This window comes from Blastomyces dermatitidis (genome assembly GCF_000003525.1).
Source record: "Blastomyces dermatitidis ER-3 genomic scaffold supercont1.2, whole genome shotgun sequence".
In the NCBI taxonomy this organism is placed as follows: domain Eukaryota; kingdom Fungi; phylum Ascomycota; class Eurotiomycetes; order Onygenales; family Ajellomycetaceae; genus Blastomyces; species Blastomyces dermatitidis.
The window spans coordinates 5235592-5261141 of NW_025544775.1; the positions used below are offsets into that span (position 1 = coordinate 5235592).

A 25550-nucleotide genomic window follows, 5' to 3' on the forward strand; every position below is an offset into this window, starting at 1 on the left:
CACCATTATCTTTTGTAGAAGAATCAACATTGTATGTATGTATTATGATCTGTGAGATTCTCTAGATACTTGCGTAGTAGAATGTGAGACACGTGACTGTAGTAACTAGTCGGAGCAACTAACCAACATTTTTGTCCGACTCTTCGAGGTGGACATTCATTCTCACAACATGGCCAAAATTGCACGACACGAAGACAACGAAATTAATTTGAGAGAGCTGTTTATCTATTATGTCGATCTTTCTGGGAACACAGTTAGTTACTGCTTAGGGTGGCATTCTTTGCTAACGGCGGGTGACATGGCAATACGCAAAAGCATCTAGAAATACCCCTTCTTCACCCTCCACATGGAGGAGGCATTGGGACCCATAGATGTTCTTGGGAGACTGAAAATCGCCGGTGGACTACGGTGGACTACGGCCATTGATTTGGCTGGGAACTACGCCCACGCGGGCGGGACTTCGAGACTCGAGAGTGGGCAAAACAATGCGTGGAAGTAATCCTAGAACACCATGCTGAATGGGGACACCAAATCCGAGCTTTTAGTACTCGGGTTTCAATGTTTCGGTAACTATTATTATGGTTTCACCTGCAAGGATCCGCAAATGTCAACCCTATATCAACGATTTATTTAGCATCATTTTGTGTGTATGGCCCGTCGATGCAATTGATTCACCCTTCTGACGTGATCACCCTCATACGGGTGTACAGCGACATCATCAATCTTTCGCCACTCCAGCGTCGATGCTGAGGTCGGCTGGCTGCAGTCTTGTTGGCCTTGGAAGTCCCCTCAGTTAAAAAAATCGTTCAGGGATGTCACCTCAAGCCTAAATTAATATATTTAGACCATCCTTGGACCGGAAATGAAGCCCGATCTATACTAGAGACACAACTCTAATACCCATATACATACCGGGTCCCGTGGATTATACGTTAGCTGTTTGATTTGATTCGTTCCTATTCAGGGAACTTTTCTTGAGATGTTCGTTTACACGCTATCTGGCGATCATGACGATGTTTCCCTCTTGATTTCTGTCTTGTTTCTACCTTGTTTCTGTCATGTTTCTAAGATATATGCGGATATATTCACCTATTTCTGCGCCTGTGGTGTGTGGGTAATACTAAATATCACTATAGCAATACCCCACCCACCTGCTTGCCTGCGGGACCTTCTCCCCCTTCAGTTCGGGCACTCCAAACGTCCAAGCCTTTTTTAATACGCTGCGTTTGTGTTGCAGAAGGCTTGGCCCGTGGGGTGTTGCGATTATTTATGATACCCAGACGCATCAATTAATCCCGCCTCCGAGAGCGCCGAGGGCAGCCAAGGTCCGGAAGGCGTGGAATTAATGTAAGACTACTAAAGCACAGAGATTCGCACCTTTCGCATCTTTGTTGTATCGTTTCTGGAGAGTCATTTTCATACTCCTTTTATTAAGGGCGGGGCTACTCAGAATCCATTGACATTCCATCTTGCGAAACTACCGTGCATATGGACATCCTCAAAGTCGCGTCTCTATCTATTGTGGAAACCTATACTTTCCATCTTTTTAATCAAGGTACCATATCGTTCTTCCGTGAGGTCTTTTGGCCCCTTTTCATTATTCAATATGTTATCTTAAAGATCTATTGGATTTGGATATATCCACCGATGGCGTCGCCACTACGCTCTCTCCCTGGCCCAAGTGTTTGTGTTGACCATTCTATCAAAGATCTCCATGGATATAAGAACTGACTCCTTTCGCAGTATGCACAATTCCTTATTGGCCAAACTTACAGTCAAATCAAGGCCTCTAGCCCGACTTCCATCGCCTTGACATGGATGAGGAAATTTCCGGATGCGGATCTAATACGATATGTTGCGCCAGGGAACCAGGAACTGGTTCTTGTTAACAGTCCAAGGGCGTTCCGTGAAGTAACATTTACCCATGCATACGCCTTCGCCAAACCAAGATTCCTAAAGCGTTTGGTAGGGGATATGGTTGGAGGTGGTCTCTTTTTTGCCGAAGGAGAGGTCCACAGAAAGCAAAAGAAGTTACTTGCCGGTATTTCGAGCCTCTACCCGAGCCGGACCCTTCGCCTATTCTTTCCATTAGAGTTGGGTTTGTGGCTGACAATTACAAGGGCCCTTTTTAAACAGCAATGTCAGACACTTGCTACCAGTCTTCGAACTGAAAGCTGATGAGCTTTCTTCTTCCCTCGGGGCAGAGTTTGAGAATAGCGAAACAGGGACCATTGAAAGTAAGGATTGGTGCCTGTAAGTTACAGTGGACGATGCTAAAGTTTTTCGGGGCAGTTTCCTCCTTGATATCAAAGACGGCTCTTGATATAATCGGCCAAGCAATTCTTGGACTCGAGCTCGACGGCCATCCCTTTGCCAGTGAACTGGGGCCATGTTACCACACCATATTCAGTTCTACTACGATGTCCCGTGTTATGCTCGTTCTCAATGCTTGGGTACCGATACGACGACTTTTACCAATGAGAACGAATCGAGAATACGTTAATGCAAATACTAAGATAAAGCAAATATTGAAGAAACATGTACAGCAACAAGTTCATGAAATACGAAGTTTACAGAGTGAAGGATCGCGACCATCGAACAAGGACCTATTGGCACTCATAATTCAAGAGCAATTGAAGAGGTGTGGTGAATGCGCTGAAGATGAAATTGTGGACCATGTAAGCCCAACTTCTGATCGATGAATTCTGAGTCCAGGCTTGGATATGGGAGATTTTTGGCCTGCTAACTGAGTAATGTAATGTAGCTTCGAACTTTCTTAGCTGCTGGTGAGCCTTCCACGCCTTGGGTTTGGCTTTGGACCGGATAACTAACCGGGTTAAAACAGGACTGGAGACCGTCGGAACCACCCTGATGTGGGCATTTCATGCACTCGCAAGCCATCAGGATGTACAGGATTGCCTGCGAAGCGAAATCAATGCATTGAACTATGGGAAACCTAATGGTCTCAAGTATTCTGACATATGCAATATGGAGTTTTTGGATCACTTTGTCAAGGAAGTTCTTCGCTGTTATCCTCCCTGTAAGATATATTTCTCACTAACTGTATATGATAACATGTCGAGAAGAACGCTGATAGTGTATTCAATTTTAGCCACATGCACCATGCGTGAAGCCATACATGACATTTCAATATGTGGCCAACTTATTCCATCTGGCACAACCGTCCTCATGTTCCCAGTTATGCCTCAGTCTAACTGTACTATCTGGGGCCGAGATCCAGAGAAATTTGATCCTGATCGTTGGAAAGCATTGCCTCCTTCAGCTCGTGATGGATACGCATTCCAGGCATTCAATACCGGTGCGCGAGCTTGTCTGGGAAAATCGTTCGCATTGCTTGAGGTCAAAGTCCTGGTTATGAAGCTCGTGGCGCGGTGGAGGTTCTGCCATGTCTCGAAACCAGTGGTGTTGCAGAAGATTGGGTTGTTATTTAAACCTGCAAACGGGTTGGAATTAAAAATTGAACCTGCATTTACGGCTTAAAGTCGTGTGTTGAGAATCGCACAGTAGCGCCAAGTGTGTGTGGTCGTTATCCCTCTGCAGCAGCGCGCAAGCATCTGCCAGGGAGGGCCTCAGCCTGCCTTATAACAACAGTTTTACCGCCAGCCCGCGCCAGTCTGTGGTACGCCGAACGCGATCAAATTTGGGTCCAAAGCGAAAGTCGTAGCGGTGCTGCGCAAGTCAAGAAGACGGAAAATCACCCTGCTGTTGTCTTCAGAAAACATGACTGGAAACACCCTAGCGCTTGGATGCGACACACTATCTACCACTCAAAATATGGAAGCAACAAATGCCGTGATTCGGCTTATAGGTAGTCCTATCCTAAGGAAGATAGAGGTATTCCTCGTAGAGGAAAGGGGTCCGCACCATCCCGAAAATCCTTCTAGACTAGACACAGAATGCGCTACAGGTTGCGCTCACAGGCCTTCCAGGCCTTCCAGATCCGCAGCCACTTACTCTGGTGCCCTCTGGTGCCCTCTGGTTGACTTCCCGTACCCGAAGCTGATGGTAGACATGGGCAGCAGGAGTGAGATCACCTTGCGCAACAGGGTAGCATTGTGAAGGAGCACAGCCAACGGGGATGGGCAAGCATATGGACAGCGTCGGTTGTACAAGAGTCACGGCCCCGATCCTCATAGGAGTGGCGGAGCGTCCGTCGCATGGAGCTAGACCAAATTTGTACAACATAACTAGTTACACCATAAGGGAACGGGCTTCTCGGCAAAACATAAGTCCTTCAGGTTAATCCCCAGGGCAGAAACAGTTGGCCCTTGCGCACTAGGTACTATACAACCGATCCCCACCGAAATATCAGGCCGAGACAATATAGAGAGAAAAATTGATGTAGTTATAAAAGACCAATGGAGAGATATTCGAGACCCTTTATGCTAGCAGACAAGCCAGTGTATGCCTATATATGAGATTGGCACTTCTCTCAGAAGCTCAGGACAGGCAGTGCACAAAGTTATACAACACTGGTTGATTTCTCCTGCCTTGCTCCAAAGCGCATGTTTTCCTTTTAGACTAAGCGCCCCAGGCCAGCATCAGGCTTCGGACTCGCTGACTTCTTTTTTTTCCCCTCCCCGTGCTTCCTTGTCAACCGCGGTTCAACTGCCAACCTGGACCCTGTTTGTCCTACATGGGTTCCGTGACCCTGCTACGGCGTACAAAATCTCACCCATGCAGACTAAACTCCCAACCCCCATAAAGCCCGCGGTTGCTCGGACTCGTTGCAACTAGACCATGCGCGATTGCATCGTTGCCTCTAGGTTCATGCACCCGGCCAAGGGAGCCTAGCATGTATATTTAATCACTTGTGGAAGGTTCTGAGTTAATAGCAGTGTGGCTTGAATGTTATTACGTGAGGTCTATATATCAATGGGCTGAATTGTATGAGTCCAAATATGAGTCCACATGGTTTGGGTATGCAGTCCGCCACTCATCTTAAGATACTTAAATAAAATATAGCATGGGGTTTGTCGCCTCAGAGGTGGTGGAGGAGGAGTGAGGAGTGCGTAAAATACACAAAGAGGTGTAGAATGTAGTTGGCGTAAACGCGCTTAGTAGGCGCGAACGGGCATGTGTGCGGGAAATAGGGGTAACTTAAAGGGTTAAAGACACCGGCCGAAGCTATCCCATGTTCTTATTATTTACTTTTCATAAAATAGACTAACTTCCGCCCTTCTCCAGTCCTGTCGCCATGACCTCGCTTTCAACGCCAGATTCTGCGTAAATTCCTTACTCACGTTTTTTTGCAGATTGTCCTTGTGTGAAAAACCGCTTCACAGCGCCTCCCCCCCCCGCCCCCCCGAGGGGGCCCCCAACATTCTTCAGCATTGCAAGCAACTTTCCCCGCGTCAGCGCAATGTAGACAGGTGCTTCCCCTGTGAAGCCTGCCTTCCCAGATACGGAGACACTTCCAATTGGTGATCTCACTCCTCTACACAATCCGCTCCGACCAGGGCTGGGAAGCGGCAGTGTGTGCTGTGGCTATGAGCGTTGAGGTTTGCGGGAAGAAGAGTGGGGGGATAACTAACGGGAAGACATCGAGACTGCAGTGGGGGTGGTGTGTGGTGCAGGAAAACATGAAGGTGAAGTTGTGTGAAGGGGGGGGGGGGGGGGGGGAGGGGAGAATATACCCTTGTCTATGTAATGTACCTACCTACCAAGAAAGAGATGTGGTTAACGGCAGCACAGATGGCATGTGAGAACCATCGGGATGACATCTGTAGATGCAATCGTGGTTGCGACAGCGTGTGAGAAGCAGGTCCTTGGACTTGAGGGCGTAGAGGTGGAACTAAGACCAAGAGTAAGGGTCCGGAAAGCCCGCGGGAATGGGGGGAGTGGATATATTTCTACTGTTCTCGGCACAGAACTCACACTTCAGATATCATCTTATTTCATTTGTAAATCAGTGCCAGTATATCTTCTCTTAAGTTAATATTTACTATATCACACAATCACTGTAGCTGTCATTGATGATGTCACAGCATAATATAAGTTAAAACTGAGGTTACTCTCATTATCTTCATAGTTGCGGGATTGCTAGAGGCTAATATAATAGACATTGATGTGTCTGATGAATTGACAGTAATAGTAGAAGACAAATTACAATTCAACATACACTCAACAGCCATTGATACGTCTGGGAAATCAAAGATATTCTAATGACAAGTTGACAACTGAGATTCAACCACAATGAGTCTAAAAGTTCATATACATCACAAGTTAACATATCAAAACAATGTTGTATCTCTTTCTTCTGTCTTTCCGAAAATCACTTTCTCGATAAATCCCTCCTTTCCTAGTCAACCGCTTCCCACTCACACTGCACAGTGAGGTGTTTTATCGGGTTTTCCAGGGTACATTCATATGTCTCGATTGGATCCAGAGCCCTACATGAAGTTTTGGCGACATTAGTATCACATTCCAGCTTACCAGCCTGTTTCTTGTCACCAATGTATTCGCATGTAACCCCATTTGCAGTAAATGGTCCAAGGGAGGGAGGGAATGCCCCTTTCACATCATCTGTTTTTTCTTTCACAAGAGGCTCATCCCCACACAGATCAACTTTATTTGGATGCAGTTTGGACCAGACTTCCCAATAGTGATGAATATATGGTGGAGCGGGATTTTCGACACTAGACACAGAAATCAAAACAAATCCAGTCCTTGGTTTTGGACGAGGATTGTACCCTCCACCACCACCTGTTCTTGACCACTCACACGTATCGTTTGCACAGCACCAAGGTGAGCTAGGGGAACAGCTATTCTCATTACATTCGCAATAGGGACAGCTGGCATTGGCACAGCAGCCTGGTGATTGATCATCACATCCATTCTCATTACATGCACATCGGTTGCCCCTGTCCAACTTGCATTTGTCATCGCATGTGGGGTCTGGGTCGCTAGGCCTGGTGGTCGTCGGCACCGGATTGCCTGCATTTGGGTCTTTTGGGTCATGGCGATCCGGGGGGACTCCTGTTGGCATGGGCGAACAGAAAAAGCCGGTGCATAAGTGGCCACCACAGCCGGTTCCAGATGCGCATGTAGGCGATGGCTTCGCTCCGCCATTACTTGTGAAGCTAACAGTGTGCCCGCCAGAGCCAGCACCAGGAATATTGGGACAATAAGAGCCGGCCAATTTCTGAAGTGAGTTGCTAATTACAGGGCCGCAAGGTTCCACAGTTTCTCCTTCATTGGAATCATTTTCAAGATCCAATTCGATTTGAGGGCATACGCGGTTGACATCCCATTGAGGAATTTCGTGATAGTCAGATAAACATGAACGTGCTCCAACCTGAGCATTCCAGATGGTGGGTTTCATCATTGCAAAGTTCACCGGTTCACCCTGGACAGCAAAACGGCGGTGAAAAATCTTGATCATCTTCTTTACATTGGCAGGAGACTGCAGTTGGGCTTCCCAGGGAGATGGTAACGATCGATAGTATCCTACCAAACCAGATACTAGTGCGACAGCTAAGGTTTGAAACACTATCAGCTACCTTCTTTTTATCCATAGGACTGTTATATCTTGAAGTTGGTAGATATATCACAAAGGAATTATAAACTCACAAAGAGAGGTTCCGTCATCAGTCTCGTATCCACCTTCATCTAAAGTCGGAGCATAAACATCTTCACCAGGAGCAAATGTAGTCATCCAGTTAGAATAATGGCTGAAATCTGCGAGATGGCCATCTTCATTTGTCGCCCCAACAACAATAAGGTTTTTTAAGTACAGTGGAGATGTAGGATCTCCGAATAAAGAAGGGTAAGTGTTGATCGGTCGGTACTGATTACCGTCATTGCTAGACGCAGCGAGGAGAGCAACATTCTGGCCGTCTAAGAGAGTAAAGAGTTCATCTGTAAAGTACACCCAAACATTTGATAAAAGTTAGTAAGAGAGAAACAATAGTTTTGAATAACTTCATCTTGATAACCTTCAAATGGATAAGGAAATAAATAGTGCACAATGAGGGGAAGGGAGATAGAAGCGTAGGAGTAGCATTGATACTTACACAGTCGATTTAAAAATGGCACTCTCAAGAGGTGCTCGGCGAACTGAAAGCTCATGTTAATAACTGCCTTACCATTGCGACGCTTTTGAGTAACATCTTCCAGGACGTGTAGCAGTTGTTCAACGTATCGTTCCTGAATCAAGTCGCTCAGCGGAGCTTGACTTGAGCCATAGAGGTTGACAACGATGAGTGTACACCTTTGACATATGCCCAAATTAGCTCCTAAAATCTTGGAAGCCACTCGAGTTCCGTGCTTTAAGTCCGGTTGAATGGGACCAACATAGCCGTAAGGGATATATGGCTCCAAAATTTCGATGTCATCGTGATAAGCCATTTCCTACAGAGGTTGAATGTTAGTCAGTTTGTGTTTGAAAAGGATAACCAGTGATAAACACTCAATGTTGCGCTGAATAGGTTTAAAGGGTGGCGTCTCACAGGATGGTCATTCCAGACGCCATCTTCGTCAAAAATATATATATACTGGTCGTCTCCTGAGATGTCATCATAATGGAATAGGAACTCTTCGTCGTCCCCTACCGTATGGCTCGTAGGGGATCTCCAAATACTGCCTCTCGGCATGGAGATCTGGGAGAGATCCCAAATGAGGCCATGCTCTCGTGTCTTCACCGCTCGCTTATTGAATTGAGTCGCATTACCCGCATCCAGAACTGTCTTGTTGCCGTTTGTAAAGTGATTACCATTCTTCTGGCCGTGAAGAGTGGAAGCTACAGCGAGGTGACTTCTACCCTTGGAACTGCTACGTGGATCGGGCGGGTGCACTTGTGCATTCCACCTTTCATAGTAATAAGCCTCGGAAACATCAGGCTATATAACAAAATCAGTCGTCACTCTCGTGCAGGTCAAAGCCGGATGCTATCAAGTTCTTACAGATTGTAACAAGGCGTTCATCGTCTCTTGATCCAAGAAAGGCACCCAGAAGAATGTTGTGAGGCGGAGCACCTCCGACTTGATCTCAACATATTTTCCTTCGTACTTTTCGAGAAGCTGAGGGATTTGCCCCACATCCTTCATGTCGGATGGATACACTATGGCATTTGCAGGGCAGCCGGGAGGCGGTATGGGCGGCGCTGCGGCAGCTTGAACTGATAGAGCTGTTGGCAATGGACAGTTACCCGTCTGTGTCTGTGTTGTTGTGGTGTCCCAATCTGATGCTGAACATCCATAAATTGTATTGCATGTCGAACTGGTGGATGTGATTGTAGATGTGATTGGACCCTTAGTGGTCGTTGTCTTGAAGACACTTGTTGCGCAAATTGAAGCCGATGTTTTCTCGCACTTAGTAGGCTCCTCCTTGGGGTATGTTATGATATTATCTCGACCAACACTTTGTGCAAGTTAGTTCGTGCCGTACCTATACGATTGGTAAGGGTAAGGAAGTGCAGAGCCAATATCATACGTTATTGGTGGCCAAGGTGGGAGAGGAGGCTTTATTGTCCATGATGGAGGAAGATTTATCGCGCGCGCAGGTGGCGGTCCCCTATATTTAAGAATGTCACATTCATATACCATTGTTTGATGGTGGAAGTGTACCGAGAACGCTACTTACGGTGGGTATATGCCAGGTGGAAGAATCCAGCGTAATCCTCCAAAAATAGAGTTATCTCTGTTCAGACATATCTGGACCCAGTCAAACAAAATGTCTTAAAATAATACTATTATCTGTTCTCTCATAATAAGACTTACTGAAAAAAACCAGAGATCACAAGTCGTTTTACCTGGTTCTGGCTCTTCGATCTCTTCTTCAACTGGTGTGATGGCCCCAGGTGGCCATGTGGTCCACGCTGGCAGTGGCAGGGTAGTTGTCTTGTGGCAATTCTTGGTCAGCTTTAAATGGTCTATTCCCTTTTTCCTCTCTGGATATTTTCTGGAATCCCTACCGGTTCATTTGTGGGGCCAGGGGTAATTGTTTCCCCCGGCTTGGTGAAGGTTGTTGAGACAGTGCAGTCAACTGTAAAAACACCAGTAGAGGAACCAATAAATGTAACAACCTTTGTTGCAGGACAAGTGAAGGCAACAGACACTGTTGTGGGCACTCTACAATGGATTGTAGGCGTTGTTTTCGGAGTATTGAAAGGAACTTTTGAGTTAGGAGGACATTTAACCACAATCGGACTAACAGTTGATGGAAACGAAAGGGTTGAGACAGTTGGATGAGTGGCAACAACAGTGGTCACAAAAGGAGTGTGGTAAACCCCTTCCTTGGTGCCATCTGTAGGGGAGGTATTAGGATTGCTCCAGCTCTCCGGTGGTCCTCTGGTAATAGCTGGCCACGGTGGAACTGTGACAGTCCGAGTGGTTGTTTTCCCTTCTCCATCTGGCATTGGCACAGGGATGGGTGGAATATCAACACTAGGCAGTACAGTGAGTGTAGCACTTGGCTGTCCTTCAGTGATATTAATGTTTGAGTAGGGCATTCCATCTGTAGTGATTGGGTCTATATCCAATGTGATTGTGGTGACTGTTGTGTAGAATGTGGGAACTTCTCTCCCACCAATGGTTGTTGTGCCGTGGTGTCCATACTCAAGAGAAGTTGTATAGTCACCTGGATCAATGGTTGTCGGTGAAGCAAGTGAACTAGTCGGAAACACAAGAATGCAATCGGCAGGGCATGTAACTGAGGGATTATCATACACATCAGGACCGACATAAACAATATCATATTCATCGTCCCCTGGCAAAGGAAGCCAAACGCTAACTTCCGTAGTGAATCCACTGGCATCGAAGTGATCATTCATTAGCGAGCAAGTTCTGCAGGGGAAAGACATCCAAGTCATCAAACGAACCTTTGATTTGAATCATTCTGAAAAACGGCACCGTTGCTAAGATTAAAGGGTTAGTTACGTCTATGTGCCTAGGTACACTCATGAAAAAAGGCTTCTTACTTTATTCCAGTTCCGATTTCCACGATTCCAACAGTGAAAATGTTGAAAAGGGCAACATCTTTACTGCCTCTAACTTCGAGAACACGCTCTTGACAGTTATGTGTTGGAACGCAGTCCTGGTAATACTCCTGGAAAAAGCTGTATAATCCTGAACTGTGAAGTGTTACACCTTCCGAGTTGATGATGCGCAGACCCCAAGCAGTTGAACAGCCAGTGGTCCTGCACTCCTCAAAAGATGGATCACCAGGAAATTTCTTGGCAGAGTAGAATGGTAAAGGCGCTATAGGAACTGGCTGATAATATGGAGTTTCTGTTTGAATATGGCCGAGATATATCTGGGAAACATCCAATTAGTACTATGCACGGCTTTATGATACTTGTACTGATCTGGTTGCTCACATCTTTCGCTCCATACACTTGATATTGGTACAGGACAGTGTGTTCAGAACCGGTACCATAGAACCAAGAGGGCCCTTCAGACTCTATCAGTGTTCCACGAGCGGCATATATACTAATTTGATTCGCTATCTTGTCAGGGGAATCATAGACACTCATGTCATTGTCACTGATCAGATCCCAAAATTAGCTCTCTATCTATTGTGTTTCATAAGATTGAACATTAGCAGGAGGAATTTAACTTACTGGTCCGCAAGCCATATCCAAACATTTTCAAAATAACCTGAGGCCTGAGGCGTGACGTGGAACAAGAGCGAAGCGCAAATGCAAGCATCACTAAACTCAAACTTTGGGCAAGTCTCTATATCTAGATCCGTACCAAGAGCTCCTCCCACACGAACATGTGAGTCCCACATAGCAGCTGCCCCCGAAGGCTCTAAGTTAGAATGATTGCATCCTATGCCGGAAAAGGGGATAGTCAAAATAATGATGTGACTAACCAGATCCTTGACTGTCCTCATGCACATTCCATTCAAGGACTATAGCACCAGCTGTAGCTCCTTGGACAGTGAACATCATATCAACTATCTCCATGTCACCCACATCGCCTTTCTTCCCGACCTGTACTACCACGCGTGGATTGTGAATGTCATTGAAATAGAATCCAGCTCCCTGTATTTGTGACCAGCTGGAACCTTGCACTCTGGAGCCTGTCGGAATTAATACGGTGCCGCCAACTCTGTAGATACCTGCTGGGAAGTATGCAATCTTGCGTTCCTTAGTCGCCTTTTCAAGAAAAGCATTAATATCTCCCGCGTTATCACCAGTTCCATCATTCTTACAGCCATTTTCAGTGGCAATAAGAAATTGGTCCACTCTGAGGTCTTCATATTGAGGGCGAGGTCGATAGAAGAGCTTTCCATCTTTATCCAGCAAGCGTTTCCCTTTTGAAGGTGCTTCAACATCACCGGAAACATAAGTTCCTTTGTATCCTTTATAACGACGCCCAATTGCCCAGAGGCCAACATGGTCAGTACCATCAAGGATTACATCACCATTCTCACTCTTAACTGTTGTTTCAACATTGATCATCTCCAAATTGTCAATAACAATATTGGGGGGGCCATTGATCCTATCTTCGCGAGAGTTGGTCAAGATAGCAATTGGGCAATTGGATATCTTCGAGTCTGCATGCACAAGTCAGCTCAGGTTTAAACATGCAATCATGTATTATAGAAACATACCAATGATGGAAACAGAGCCTATGCCCTGTCCAGTGCTACCACCCCTGCCACTAATGTTAAATGCAATTGCCCCGCCGTCAACTTCAATGCGTTGCCAATTGAAGCCCCAGTCCCAAATCATTTGAACTGCCGTGAGGCACCCATTGAACTTGAGGTTCATTGCTGTATACTGCTGGGAACCTTTGAGAGGGGATGTTAGGTCTGAAATAAAGGAATAGTCAACCTAACAATTCATTTGCTTACCAGCACGCCAGCCGATATTACCCCCATTGAACACTAGATCCGAGACAAATCCGCCACTGCCATTTTCCATGAAGATACCCACATGAGTGACTTTGTTACTGTCAGTCGCCTCCGGCATGTTGAAGACCAGATTTTGTAATGAGCAAGCCTGGGAAACCTGCCAGTGGATACCCGTGGGCACAAGTGGCTGGTCATGGTCGTCCGTGGTCAAAGGCATCTCTGTTAGGTCAAAGATAAAATTACGAATCTGACGGAAAAACTGGTTTTGGTTAATGTACCAATTTTGACCATTACCATTAGGGATGTATGGATCTGTATCAAAAAGGGCAATGCCTTGAAAGGTATCGCACCCTTTGATTGTAGGCGGGTCTAGAGCATCACCAATGAACTGAGTATAGTATAGCTGGATGACAGGTCGACAGATTTTATATGTGCCAGGCTAGAAATAGGAAATACTATATCAGTAAATGAATTTGCCTTGCAGAAGAGGAACTCACTTACTGGAAAGTAGATTATGGCTCCTTGTGCAAAGGTATTTCCGCATTCCAAACCACAACGATTGCCATCTTTAATTGCTGCATTTATTGCCTCTGTGGCATCCTCCTTTCCTGTATTGTCTGCACCATACTCTACAACATCTCTGTAGAACTCATAGTCTTTTCCTGCAATTGGTTGCTAGACATATATATTAGCTCAGTCAGTAGTCTAGCACCGTGAGAAAGCACTTACCTTCCCCAAAGGCGCAAGTTTCGGCAACCAGTAGCTACTAGCTGTGGTAGTAATGTTTGAAGAACCTCCAGTAGGGTTTTTTGAGTTGGCATCTGGCGTGTTAAACATTGATATGTAGCTCTCAAAGCTACCAGATTCAAGCCGCACCGGCCCATTTTGTTCTCCTATCCCCGAGTTAATGTAAATTTTCAAAAATATTCCACTCCATGCAGCTATCGCCCGGTGATAATGACATACCTTTATCTGGTGCAACTTTGAAGTAATTGTATTGATTGTCCACCATGTACGGGGCATTGGGCTACCGCAGAAAAATCAGCCAATTCTGTCCATGCTTGGCAATAAGCAATGCAAGGTCGTTTTCTATTCACCTGTGGTCCATAACTTGGAAGATTCGGGTATCTTTTGGAATCGTACAATAAATTAGCCTTTCCCACCACGCAGAACAGAAGTCCAAGAAACAACTTCAGAGAAGCCATATTCTCTTGCCACAGAAACGAATTTGCCTGACTAGAAAATACAGTTTACTACTCACCATCCAGAATGGAGGAAAAAGACCTCTTATCTAGTGATGCGATTTTTTTTTTTTTTTTTTCCGTCCACTGAACACACTCTCTTCTCGGGGACAGTGGGACATGGTTTCGAGGCCCAGGAAACCGTGAGCGCAATTTCCGACAGTAAACACAAGGTTCCTTTCGGTAAGACGCAGGTAAGGGTGCTCCTTGTAGAAGTTTCTTGTTTGAAACATACCCAGGTGAAATTGTAGAATACCTAGCAAGGGAAGTCAAGCGCAGTCAAGGGGAGTGTATGGCCCCTTCGGAGTAAATGAGTTTCTATGAGAGTATCATCTCTCGGCACCCTGAACCTCCGTTTGCTCGGTGGGCTGAGCAGGCAACCGATCCACAACTAAACTATTTGAGGAGAAGGTTAGAGAATTCATGGATAATCTGAGAACACTCCGATGTTAGCCTCTTCACAGGGACTGAGAGATGACGGCCCCCACGTCTCGGAGAATGAATCTAGATTTCCATGCAACCACACCATTACTCATCCTCATATTCCCATGGCCATCACTAGCCGAGCCGTAGCATTGTTTAACTAGTAGCACAATAAGTCAACTGGTTTCTACTAGCCGCACCTGATGCTAAAGAGTACATGCATTGTAGTGCTTCAAGGTGGTCGGCTCCCACGTAGTGAAAAAAAGTCCATGCTTTAAGAGATAAACGACGTTTGTGCAACACCTAATAGCGAAGGATTGTTGAATAATAGATATATAAAATTACATTCAAGCTATTCATAAGCTGCAGAATGTAACCGTGTTGGCAGCAAAGTTGAAATCACGGACATATATAAAATGAGAGGTATGGATGTACGGATTAGAAGCATGACATTATTTCCTGATTGGGATTAGGTAACTAAATAATGGATCTTACCTGGGGTAGTTACAGCCAATGATGTCATATGCAGAGCACACATGCAACACTACGGAGTATGAGGAGTAAGCGAGTCCTCCATATCTCGCCGAGATATCGTCCGGGTTCCGTGCTTCCACTCTACTGCGGACAAGGCTCTGAGCTTACACTTCATAACAAACCTGTCGATGTTTTTTTGACAGTCACCTCTACCATTGACTCTTACACTCCAGACAATGACATCCATCTGATATGCAAGACCACCTGCAAGACAATCAAGGCCAACACACTAAGGCTGACGTCAAACTGCTATGTAGCCCGGTGATATCAAATGGCGGTGTTGAGATATTGCTCCACTCTCAAACCTCTGGAAATCCAAACTAGAGAATTGGCTACACGTAGGGATACAACATGATCCGATGAGCCGCACTCCCTCAAGCTCTGGTCATCCAGGAGTCCGCTCTAAAAACCGCCACCTCATTTAGTTGAAGTGGCAGTCATCCTCATCATGCAGGGGAAGTACATGCATATCCCTCCCGCGTCACATCGTCTATATGCTGGAGAGTTGGTGTACCGAATTCCAGCTGCATCAGTGCTGACGGGCAAGCTGATGAAAATGCTATAAGTATCTTGGTTTTCAGTGGCAGCTTCTCCTCCATGAAAGGTCCAATCCACAACTCTCTTTTGATATCAAACCACATTCATCAGTGATTAGCAACCCAACAAACTCTGTCAATATGCTGTTTTCCTCAGCCGTGATCAAGTATGCCGCCCTTCTTATTACCACCGGTGCCGTTGCACTGCCGGCGACCATCCCGGGGTTTGAGGCTGGGGTCCGCACTATTTGCTTCGATGAAACTCCCAACATGCATTGCTACTCAGGAGAGAACGACATCCCCCAGGATGTCGACCCAAAGGATGTCAGCTTCATAGCAAGCTATCTTCGCGCCTATGGTCGACAGACTAGAATTGGTAGATGTATGGGCTAATAAATTCCATTATTCACGTAACCTAGGCACGGTCGTGCCCAGCAGGCATGTTAAAAATGCCAATTGAAGCAGACTACTAACCCGTTGACTAATAGTGTTCACCATGAAGGCGGCCGATGCGCCTGACTGTGGAGAATGGATTCTGTATGCGCGTGGCACAGCAGCAGCTTACGCCAAAAAGACCAACCTGACATACGACTCCTCGGTCCTCTTTTCCGATATTGCAGACACCATCGATGGTGGTAAGAAGCCGGAGGCTGACAGCATCCTCAAGTGTCAAGCGGATGGCGGTTCCTTTAGTACGCAGATTGCAGATGTAGCTGCTCCGGCCTACATGACTCAGGAATATATTGATGCAGGCTTCAAGCCTGACGGTATTCTCATAAAGATCGTATCGAACAGACAGGTTTAGCTTGCGAAAGCAAACATTAACGGGATTTCCCTTATGGATGTATGGCATTGACAACAAGATTCAGGTTCCTTCGATGAGTGGTTTTATTGAAGTTATTACTCTAGAGACCGAAGCCATAATATTATTTCATTTTCGCTCCATAGAGGGGTGGAAATATCTGATAAGATTTAGTTAAAATTGTGCCTGTTCAGTAATATAACTGCGATGAGAAAGGCTTCAATAATACGTCACTTGCAGTGGAAAGCTGAAGAAACTAGTAATGATGATATAACGAGATTGCTAACTAGCTCCAGAGCTTCGCTCTGCTTATCGTTGCAGTGTCCTAATGCACTGTACCCTCTATTATGGTGGTCAGAGAGGATACCCCAGTTAACGTAATTAAGGGGGTGGTTACTATGGGTAGGCTACCATTCATAAATAAATTTCACGGTATAGATTTATTAGTAGTATATTTTATATATCAAAAGTACCCAAATATAAATATATTATTATTGACTTTTCAGTAGTTAGTTATAAGACGATGGTTTTGATAATTGCTTTGTGATACTTTTGTCATCTCTCGCTGGGGGGTTTCACTGGTGGGATAAGGTTTCTTCGGGCCGGGGAACATCTTGGCGGCCGGGGATTTTGTTGCCGACACAATCCTGATTCCTGAAGGAACTTCGGCAGCGGCGTATTGTCAATAGTTACCCGAGGGCCATCATTCGGGCCGCGTCAAGCCTTATCAGCGCCATCACCAACGTCAAATGTTCACCCTTCTGCCTCTTGTTTCTATCTCCTTCTCAGATGTACTGCGCCAATGAACTTGCGTTTGACTGGCAACGTATAAATTGTGTGTTCGACAATATTAATTTCTAATCATATTTGCTTTTCCTCTTTTTTTACCCACGTATTCAATCGCATTTGATAAAGGGTCGGTCTGCGACAATAACTAAAACCTAGTCGAGTATGTAAACTTGCCCGGGTGCCTCCTGGCATCTTCGTTCCCGCTCCCTCTGGATTGTGTTGGGATTATTAAACGATAACTACTGTTTCTACAGGGGTTTCCAATTCCGTCCTGTATCCTTCGTGCGAAAATCCAATATGAATCCATTCACTGTGCGACACGCTTTTCGCAGACTCCATGCAGCAAACCACTTTGTTTCAAATAATATCCCGCGACGATACGCGCACTCTACTGCTACATTCAATTGGCAAGACCCGCTCGGCACGACAAATTTATATACTGAAGACGAACTAGCTATCCAAGACACTGCGAGGCAATATTGTCAGGAGAGGCTGGCACCCAGGATCCTAGGTACGGTATAGATACTCCCTGCATTCTGGCGAGCCATACAAAATGGAGGAGCAACAAATTGGGCACCTTGACATTGACAAAATGCTTATTTCTATGTAGAGGCATACCGAAATGAAAACTATGACAAAGAAATCATCCGGGAGATGGGCGAGCTCGGTCTCCTCGGAGCCACTATCGACGGATATGGGTGTGCTGGTGTCAGCACCGTGGCCTCCGGCCTTATTACAAAGGAAGTCGAAAGGGTAGACTCCGGCTACCGATCCGGCATGTCTGTCCAAAGCTCACTGATCATGACAGGCATACACAAATTTGGCACTCAGGCGCAGAAAGACAAATACCTCCCTGATCTTGCCAAGGGGAAGAAATTGGGCTGCTTCGGATTGACTGAGCCAAACCACGGCTCAGACCCGAGCTCGATGGAGTCAGTCGCCAAACCGCATCCGACCAAAAAGGGCTATTACTCAATTTCAGGTTCGAAGACATGGATCACAAACTCTCCGATTTCCGACTATTTCCTAGTTTGGGCCAAGCTCGAAACCACTGGCAAGATCAAGGGCTTTATCATCGAGCGAGACCAGTGTCCACCTGGTACATTAGAGACACCCGCGATCAAAAATAAGACCGCCCTCCGCGCGTCCATCACTGGTATGATTCAATTGGACTCCTGTCCTGTTCCTGAAGCCAACATGTTCCCCGATGTCGAAGGGCTCGTGGGGCCCTTTACGTGTCTGAATAGCGCAAGGTTGGGAATTGCGTTTGGGACCATGGGTGCTCTGGAGGACTGCATTGATAGAGCACGCACGTATGCTCTGGAACGCAAACAGTTTAAAGGAAACCCGCTAGCCAAGTACCAACTCGTGCAAAAGAAGCTTGCAGATGCCGCAACGGATGCGGCTTACGGCACTTTGGCGGCGGTTCAAGTTGCTAGGCTTAATGACGAGGGAAAGTCTGTACCCGAGATGATTTCCATAATCAAGAGACAGAATTGCGATCGTGCGTTAGTGGGAGCAAGAACGTATGTTTCTTCAGCAATGCTTCCTCCGAAGCCTGGACCATCCTCCCCCCCCCACACCAGCCTATTTCGGCATTTTTTGAATGTGACTGACCTCATTTCTCATTTCCAATCGACAGCCTGCAGGAAATCTTTGGCGGTAATGCCGCCAGTGACGAATACCATATCGGCCGTCATGTAGCAAACCTATTCGTTACCCAAACATATGAAGGGCAGAGTGATATACACAGTAAGTCTTTCCGTACCTGCCCCTACGTTCCAAACCTCTGGAACTTGCCCCCGCAGTCACACGTCAAGCTATATCTCCCGTGTCAGCCGAAGTTCAAAGCCTAACTAACACATATTTTCCTGCAGGTTTAATTATTGGCCGTGCTATGACTGGTGTTCAAGCGTTTGTTTGAATATTTTAGCGTTACTAGGCTGGGTTTTGGATTACTTTTCCGTGTATGCATCTACAAATTTTTATCTCTGTGTAGCCTAGAATAGAGGAATTATTTAACCGATATCAATCATCGCTTATAAATGATCGCCAAAGCGATAGTCTCTTTCTATGGAAATGCTATCAATATCTCACCTGTTAACTAGGTCTATTGGCGATTGACCTCAATCAATGTTAGTGTATGGTCATATCGTTTCTCAGTGGTCTCGTTATTGATACAAACTCACACCCGCAATCCATAGTCCTCCAGCTTGTCCCAAAATTAACCCTTAAGACTGGGATTTTTATGCACATGTGTCTCATGTGTAGATAGGCCTTGTAAGTACGTATTTATAATCTCCATGCATCAATCATCTTTCATGAGAAGCATAACCGCGGCAAAAATATCTAGTATGTAACAATTCTACTCCCAAATGGAGATATATTGGCAAATCATACAACTTCCCCACCATAGGGACTTTTCCAAGTACCTGCATAATGGTGTGTCACCAACGGCGGCCCAGGCACAAAATCCGTTCCTCCGTTCCGTCCGGCCATTTCACACCCTCATAATTGTTGGCTGAAAGGGCAAAAGCGTACCGCGGCAAAATCAAGACATCCTCTATCAATTTCGGGCTCAGGAAGACGGGACACATTCCTGCTGTCCACCATCTCACCTAGCTGCTCGCTAAGACTCCTAAGTACACCTGCCGTCAACCTTCTGGAGCTCGTATAATCTACCACATCGTCCACCATCCCCAACTGCAGCTCTGATGTGCTGGTAAGGTTATACTTCTCCTTTGTCGCTTTGATCTCATTTAAAATATCATCGATAACCATCTGCAGATGGCGAGAACCGGGTCTAGCTAAAACAGTCCAGCTGGCGAATAGGCGGGGAAAGTCGCTATCCCATCCCACATCGAATTCTAAGCCAACGACGAGGTTTGCCATCTTGCTTAAATTGTTCGGGTATCCATCCGTAAATCGAAGTGTCCTCGTAGGAGACGCCGAGATCACTCCAGATCCCGCCCTCGACAAGAAGGAGGAGCTAGCGGAGTAGATCCGCTTTGGGGATGGAAACTGGGAGGGAGAGATAGGTCTCGACAAGGTCCGGGAGGTGGGAAAAGTGTGTTTTGACGCACTCGTCCGCAGATGTATCGGTCAGGAATTCTCTGGTGAAGGTAGGGGTTTTGGATGAACAACTGTCTGCCCAATTCCGAATTTCGGGACTTATGCCTCTTGGATCGAGTTTATACCGGATTTTCTTGGGGATAAAGAATGGCGAGGATATATCGTCAAGGTAGTTGCCAATATGAGACGACCGCAAGAACAATAGCTGCCCTCTGAAAGTAGAAGACGAAGAAAGCAGCGCATAGGATGAGGGCCGTGAGAACACGGATTCTGAACAGGGGGAATTGTTTTACGAGGAACATGGATCTGCAGCCCTCGACCATATGCGCGCTAATATCGACCCTGGATTCCTGGGACAAGTGTGTACGGCGCAAGGGAGCGTTGAAAGCACATATGCGGCGAGAAACTGCGACAAAACAACGTACAGTACAAAACCAAAAAAGAAGAGCAACAGCAAAAGGAAAAGAAAAGTCAGTTAAAGAGAAATTAGGAAATGTTTCTTACATCATTATTCAAACAACCTACCGGCACTCATAATACGAACACGGGTCCGTCTTGACACGGGTTTTGGGTCTCAGGGTGCTGCCATGGAGGTGAGAAATTGGTGCCAATTTCAACTCGGCGAGATTGATATGCAAAGACTCTAATAGATCAGATTAGCCTTTGACTTGTGCGGACATCGAAGGTAACGCGGCGCGGGATAAGTACTTGACTCTCAGCCAGAAGAGCTTACCCGCTGTCAGGCACCGCACAAGGCCAGCCCAGGTGTCGGATTGGGTGTCACGGATGAATATGTTGAAGACATATGAATCTTATCTGTATCAAGATCTGCTTGTTATATTATCCGTGCACTATCTTATCTATCTATTTCATACAAAAGATAGAGCTATTTATAGTAAAATATATGTGCGAGCCAAGAGAGCTAGCATAAGCGAGTATTAGACGAGCGTTGTAGTAAGCTGATGATGATGAGAAATATTGTAGTAATATGATGTTGGTGGCGTTCAGTAGTGTATAACCTCTTTTTCCTGACACACCCCCTTCAGCGAATGTAACATGTAAATGAAAGTGTAAATGAAGCTGCAACAAAAAGAGTGTAGATGAATCTGTAGAGATTACATCAAGATAGACCATTTATACCATCATTCTGCTTGCGACTTGATGATATCTGATATATCAACTAGGCCTAGCATCTTGACGAATTCCGTATGTTTCTGGCGTGGCAGAGCCTTAGTGAGGCCATCCGCTGGCATCTGGGCCGTAGGCACCCAATCAACTGTAATATCGCCGGATTGAACACGTTCTCGGATTGATATCTTTCGGATAGGATGACGATATCATCCACATAGAAGAAGACAATTAATCGATCATTTGAGAAGAGGCAGCAATCCTCTGGCATAGAGGTGAAGCCTAGCGTTCTCGGATTCTTCGCGATGTGGGTGTTTTTCAACATCTGCCCAGTGGTTCGGTGGATCTGGCAGTTGAGATCTATGGATCCTTGAAGGAATTGATGCTGTTGAGGTAGATGTATTGTTGATAACAGTAAAAACAGTATTAGGAAATAAATTTTGAGACTTGTAGAAGTCTGGGTGAGAATGAGAATGAGAGTATGCTTCATTGATCATTTGAAAAGGATTGGCTTTGGCATTTGCAACTGCCACAAGGTGGGCAGCTCTGTGATTTCGGGTTCTGCGGCCTTCAATGATATTATCTTCATCAAAGATAGCACTGATATTGTGAGCTCTAGGTGCAATGTTCCGTGTACAATCATCTATTGCAGCTGGTTGAGTATTAATATCAATATTGGGACCTGTATCAACATTAGGACCTGTATCAACATTAGGGCCCGCTGGCCCTGGCGTAGGTTCAGGTGTTGGATTCGGTGTATGAGATCTAACGTGGGGACGTCTAGATATTTGATTTTCCGCATTAGATAGATGGCAGGGTTTGCAAAGCTCGGTGGTAAGCTCGTCCGCAGCATCTTCTTGATGGGTGATTTGAATGCCAGTTGCATCATTTGCAAGATTTTGAATGGCGATTTTTGAAGAATGTCCTAATCTCTTATGCCATGTAGACTGAGTAGCTATAGAGATCTTAGGTTTTTGAGAAGGTTTTGTGCGTATTGGCAGGTTGGAAGAAGGATTTGTAGAAGTGTGTTTTGACAGGTTAGAAGAAGGATTTGTAGAAGTTGAAGAATTTGAAGATATCATTTTTTCAGATATAGTGATGTTAGATGTGTGTGGTGTGGTAGCTGCATCGACTTCGGTAGTGGATTTTTCCGAGATAGTTGAGAAAACAGCTTTTTCACTATTATATTCTGTAACTAGCAACCCCCCAAATACTTCAACGCGTGCAAAGATTGTATTATCTGCGCGTTTTCACAATCTGAAGTCTTTTCCATCATAATAGATGCCTCCTATATGGAAACACGGTTTCCATGCGATGATATTTGTATGGAAATTCGGGATGTAAGCCGCGTTGGTGAGTTTCACATTGAACTGCTTTCCTGCTTCATTTATCATGATAGTTCTAACAGTTCCATAACCTTCAACTTTAGTGCTGGAATCACCTGTATAGACTTCCGCATTCTCGTTCGCAGGTGTAAAGGATAGGAAACGTGTTCGATTATTGCATATATGCTGTTCCGCGCCAGTATCAAAGATCCAGGAGTTTCAGAGGTAGGAGCGAGAATGTGAAGAGTTCATCGATATTTTTCGGATTTGCTGATCAATAGATTGATGATCTATAGGTTGATGATCGATAGATTGATGATCGATAGATTGATGATCGATAGATTGATGATCGATAGATTGATGATCTGATTGCTTCAGGACCATTCCTCCTAGGACTGCTTCATTGGCATCTACCATATCTGTATTTGTGAATGAATCTCTAGATATCGCATGATCAATATGTCTCTTCAATTCTTGATTCTTAAGAGCTTGATCAATCTGAGTTCTCTTCTCCCCGTTTTCCTTCCATCCAGGTGGCTTCCTTGATGGATTGAGATAGTAGCACTGGGTGTATCGGTGACGGGCTCCGCAGATGCAGTTTCTGAATGTCGCTGGTGATGATTGCTGAGGTCTTCCATTAAGGGTAGCAAAGTTCATAGGTTTATCTCCTTTGAGAATACCCATTTCCCTATACCGTTCCTTGAAGTCCTTAACTAACTCTATCAAAGATATGACATCTTTATCACGTCGGACATCCTTAGCCCATGCTTGTGCATAACCTGCATCAATAGCTAGGTTCGCATTTAAGAAATCTTTCTTCAAGTTGAACTGTCCAGCTATATCCGCCTCTTTGATATCATCTTCAATGAGAGACCAGTCATTTAACCACTTCTCTATACCTCTGTTTTTCGGTGCTTTGCAGAGATCATGGTATCGGGTTCTCACATCATCTTGATAGTCCGCGGTTGTGGGTGAGAGACAATCTCTTAATGAATGGATAATCTCCTTCACATCATCATCCTCGCTGCGTACATGTCGTAGCTCTGTGGCATCCACTGTTCTCCATATGACATCTCGTATCTTTGTCATACCTTCATTCATTTTTTCATATTTCATATATTTGATTTTCCACGCAGTGACCTTGATGTCATATGCTATCTTGGCCTCCGCGGTGGCTTCTTCTGGACTCTCGGGTTCCAGAGGTTCTTCTAGTTCAGAGAAGATATCAGGTTTATCAAGATTGATGAAGTCTGATACCTTCTTGTCCTTTGCATATCCTAGCATATGCTTGTACCAAAGTTTCCAATCTCCAGGAACACTAAGGTGTACTGTCGCACTAGACATTGTCTTGTCTGTCATATCGGTTATATTGAATGGATTGAGGAATCGGTTCAAGTATTTGAGGATAGATATGATCAGAATTCAGGGTGTATATCAGTCAAGTATTTTGGAATGTATATGAGTGAGGATCTATCGTCTCAGTTCAAATGATAGTTATCAGTTCAAATGAGGACGGGAATCTGGTATGGTATAATGGTCGAGTTGATCGGACCGTATATGAATGAGGATCAATCTTCTCAGTTCGAATGATTGTTGTCAAATTCGAATGAGGATTGAGATCGGTGGTGTATCGCGCTTCTCTTCAGATGCTGCTTACCGGGCTCATAACTGTCGGATTGGGTGTCACAGATGAATATGTTGAAGACATATGAATCTTATCTGTATCAAGATCTGCTTGTTATATTATCCGTGCACTATCTTATCTATCTATTTCATACAAAAGATAGAGCTATTTATAGTAAAATATATGTGCGAGCCAAGAGAGCTAGCATAAGCGAGTATTAGACGAGCGTTGTAGTAAGCTGATGATGATGAGAAATATTGTAGTAATATGATGTTGGTGGCGTTCAGTAGTGTATAACCTCTTTTTCCTGACACCAGGCTCTTCCAATACGGCATTGGCTGTTAAACCCTTTTGATGTGCAGATTTGCCATGGAGTGAGTCTCTTTTGAGAATGCTCATAGAGAACAAGCGGCCCTACGGTGCTTGATAAAGGATATAGAGAGATTTTGGCATGGAGTTGTTCTCTAGGAACCGGCTCCAATTCTATATCATCTGAACCTGGCTTCAATCTTGTGGTCTGCTGGTGTAGCTGTGATCGAGCTGAGTAGGTTGGCAGTCGTAACTTAACGAGCACGAGCACTCTATTGCTCTGGATTTCAAAATGCAACCTGCCCAGCGGCTTCATTTGCGGCTATGTTGTGATTTCCCTCTTATGTAGTTAATAGTATGTATGTATGTCCACCACTTCCACAAAGATTCTGTGAAGTCAAAAGAAAAGCGGTGCACAGAGCTACCGCCCAAGACTCAGTTGGAAGATGAATGTCGCTGGCTACGAATGTTTCAAAGAGCAACAACATAAGCGCAGAAATAGTTGTCAGAGGCTAAGTATTTCAAAGGGCTCTCTGTATTATCGATGATGATTGCCTTTGCAGACAGTTCACAACCTGGATCTGCTCAAGCAGCCTTCGAGTTGTGCGATAGTGTGTATAATGTCCATACAATGACTTGCAAAGTAATCGACGTTCCATTTTGGCCCACTTTGGGGTACCTACCGGGCTATATAACTATAACTACTATATAACTATACTGCGCAGGGGTGTTTGTTTGTATTATTGTATTTCGAATGAGACATCCCTCTCTAACGGAGTACAGTACAAGTACTTCCTCCTCGCCTCTTATATCTTGTACCGTTGGAGATACTTCGCTGCAGGGGAAAGGGCTAGATAGCTCCCGCGAATAATCTTCTTCACAGGAAACCGATCACAACCCCATATCGGCTTTTACTCTATGCTTTTTTTTTTTTTTTTTTTTTTT

At 45.2% G+C, this 25550-nt stretch overlaps 8 protein-coding genes across 9 annotated transcripts; 3 read left to right on the top strand and 5 right to left on the bottom strand.

Annotated features, from left to right (window-relative positions):
- Window positions 1-50: 50 nt before the first annotated feature.
- On the top strand, window positions 51-5610 carry BDCG_01939. Of its 2 annotated transcripts, XM_045417489.1 has the most exons (8): window positions 160-643; window positions 711-1683; window positions 1744-2041; window positions 2121-2237; window positions 2293-2678; window positions 2765-2786; window positions 2846-3040; window positions 3113-5199. In XM_045417489.1, the coding sequence occupies exons 2-8, from the start codon at window positions 1489-1491 to the stop codon at window positions 3499-3501; spliced, it is 1602 nt and encodes a 533-aa protein (XP_045279853.1). In that variant the 5' UTR covers window positions 160-643; window positions 711-1488; the 3' UTR covers window positions 3502-5199. The 2 variants fall into 2 exon arrangements, with proteins under 2 accessions (XP_045279852.1, XP_045279853.1); XM_045417488.1 differs by having other exon boundaries at window positions 51-1683; window positions 3113-5610.
- A 403-nt stretch (window positions 5611-6013) lies between these two features.
- On the bottom strand, window positions 6014-14914 carry BDCG_16482 (uncharacterized protein). The gene is made up of 21 exons (XM_045425709.1): window positions 14084-14914; window positions 13920-13950; window positions 13789-13849; window positions 13552-13715; window positions 13324-13497; window positions 12823-13261; window positions 12580-12759; window positions 11836-12522; window positions 11582-11756; window positions 11339-11504; window positions 10940-11274; window positions 10841-10876; window positions 9935-10769; window positions 9741-9860; window positions 9604-9674; window positions 9454-9534; window positions 8925-9381; window positions 8472-8861; window positions 8037-8373; window positions 7594-7881; window positions 6014-7497 (listed from the first exon to the last, which is right to left on the bottom strand). Exons 3-21 carry the CDS (start codon window positions 13832-13834, stop codon window positions 6323-6325), a joined length of 6156 nt encoding a protein of 2051 aa, XP_045279854.1. The 5' UTR covers window positions 13835-13849; window positions 13920-13950; window positions 14084-14914; the 3' UTR covers window positions 6014-6322.
- Window positions 14915-15041: 127 nt separating this feature from the next.
- On the top strand, window positions 15042-16831 carry BDCG_01942 (uncharacterized protein). Its single transcript, XM_045417490.1, has 2 exons — window positions 15042-15938; window positions 16045-16831. Exons 1-2 carry the CDS (start codon window positions 15698-15700, stop codon window positions 16359-16361), a joined length of 558 nt encoding a protein of 185 aa, XP_045274280.1. The 5' UTR covers window positions 15042-15697; the 3' UTR covers window positions 16362-16831.
- A 133-nt stretch (window positions 16832-16964) lies between these two features.
- On the top strand, window positions 16965-19540 carry BDCG_01943 (glutaryl-CoA dehydrogenase). Its single transcript, XM_045417491.1, has 5 exons — window positions 16965-17307; window positions 17402-17658; window positions 17758-18673; window positions 18790-18899; window positions 19025-19540. Exons 2-5 carry the CDS (start codon window positions 17445-17447, stop codon window positions 19069-19071), a joined length of 1287 nt encoding a protein of 428 aa, XP_045274281.1. The 5' UTR covers window positions 16965-17307; window positions 17402-17444; the 3' UTR covers window positions 19072-19540.
- BDCG_01944 (uncharacterized protein) lies at window positions 19117-20985 on the bottom strand. Its single transcript, XM_045417492.1, has one exon. The coding sequence runs from the start codon at window positions 20037-20039 to the stop codon at window positions 19656-19658; it is 384 nt and encodes a 127-aa protein (XP_045274282.1). The 5' UTR covers window positions 20040-20985; the 3' UTR covers window positions 19117-19655.
- A 601-nt stretch (window positions 20986-21586) lies between these two features.
- Window positions 21587-22429, bottom strand: BDCG_16483 (uncharacterized protein; the record flags this gene model as incomplete). The annotated part of the gene is made up of 1 exon (XM_045425710.1): window positions 21587-22429. The coding sequence occupies one exon, from the start codon at window positions 22427-22429 to the stop codon at window positions 21587-21589; it is 843 nt and encodes a 280-aa protein (XP_045279855.1).
- Window positions 22430-22891: 462 nt separating this feature from the next.
- BDCG_16484 (uncharacterized protein) lies at window positions 22892-24118 on the bottom strand (the record flags this gene model as incomplete). The annotated part of the gene is made up of 1 exon (XM_045425711.1): window positions 22892-24118. Exon 1 carries the CDS (start codon window positions 24029-24031, stop codon window positions 22892-22894), a length of 1140 nt encoding a protein of 379 aa, XP_045279856.1. The 5' UTR covers window positions 24032-24118.
- Window positions 24119-24607: 489 nt separating this feature from the next.
- BDCG_16485 (uncharacterized protein) lies at window positions 24608-24942 on the bottom strand (the record flags this gene model as incomplete). Its single annotated transcript, XM_045425712.1, has 1 exon — window positions 24608-24942. A coding segment is annotated over exon 1 (312 nt), but the record flags the coding sequence as incomplete, so codon positions are not given.
- Window positions 24943-25550: the final 608 nt, after the last annotated feature.

Coding starts and splice junctions, on each gene's coding strand:
- BDCG_01939 (XM_045417488.1), top strand. CDS start 1,489: ATGGACATCCTCAAAGTCGCGTCTCTATCTATTGTGGAAACCTATACT. Junction 2,679..2,764: donor AAGATGAAATTGTGGACCAT/GTAAGCCCAACT, acceptor AATGTAATGTAG/CTTCGAACTTTCTTAGCTGC. Junction 3,041..3,112: donor TCTTCGCTGTTATCCTCCCT/GTAAGATATATT, acceptor ATTCAATTTTAG/CCACATGCACCATGCGTGAA.
- BDCG_16482 (XM_045425709.1), bottom strand. CDS start 13,834: ATGGTGGACAATCAATACAATTACTTCAAAGTTGCACCAGATAAAG. Junction 11,505..11,581: donor TGGATATGGCTTGCGGACCA/GTAAGTTAAATT, acceptor GGATCTGATCAG/TGACAATGACATGAGTGTCT. Junction 10,877..10,939: donor GAAATCGGAACTGGAATAAA/GTAAGAAGCCTT, acceptor CTTTAATCTTAG/CAACGGTGCCGTTTTTCAGA.
- BDCG_01942 (XM_045417490.1), top strand. CDS start 15,698: ATGCTGTTTTCCTCAGCCGTGATCAAGTATGCCGCCCTTCTTATTACC. Junction 15,939..16,044: donor ACAGACTAGAATTGGTAGAT/GTATGGGCTAAT, acceptor GTTGACTAATAG/TGTTCACCATGAAGGCGGCC.
- BDCG_01943 (XM_045417491.1), top strand. CDS start 17,445: ATGAATCCATTCACTGTGCGACACGCTTTTCGCAGACTCCATGCAGCA. Junction 17,659..17,757: donor GCTGGCACCCAGGATCCTAG/GTACGGTATAGA, acceptor ATTTCTATGTAG/AGGCATACCGAAATGAAAAC. Junction 18,674..18,789: donor GCGTTAGTGGGAGCAAGAAC/GTATGTTTCTTC, acceptor TCCAATCGACAG/CCTGCAGGAAATCTTTGGCG.
- BDCG_01944 (XM_045417492.1), bottom strand. CDS start 20,039: ATGGCAAACCTCGTCGTTGGCTTAGAATTCGATGTGGGATGGGATAGC.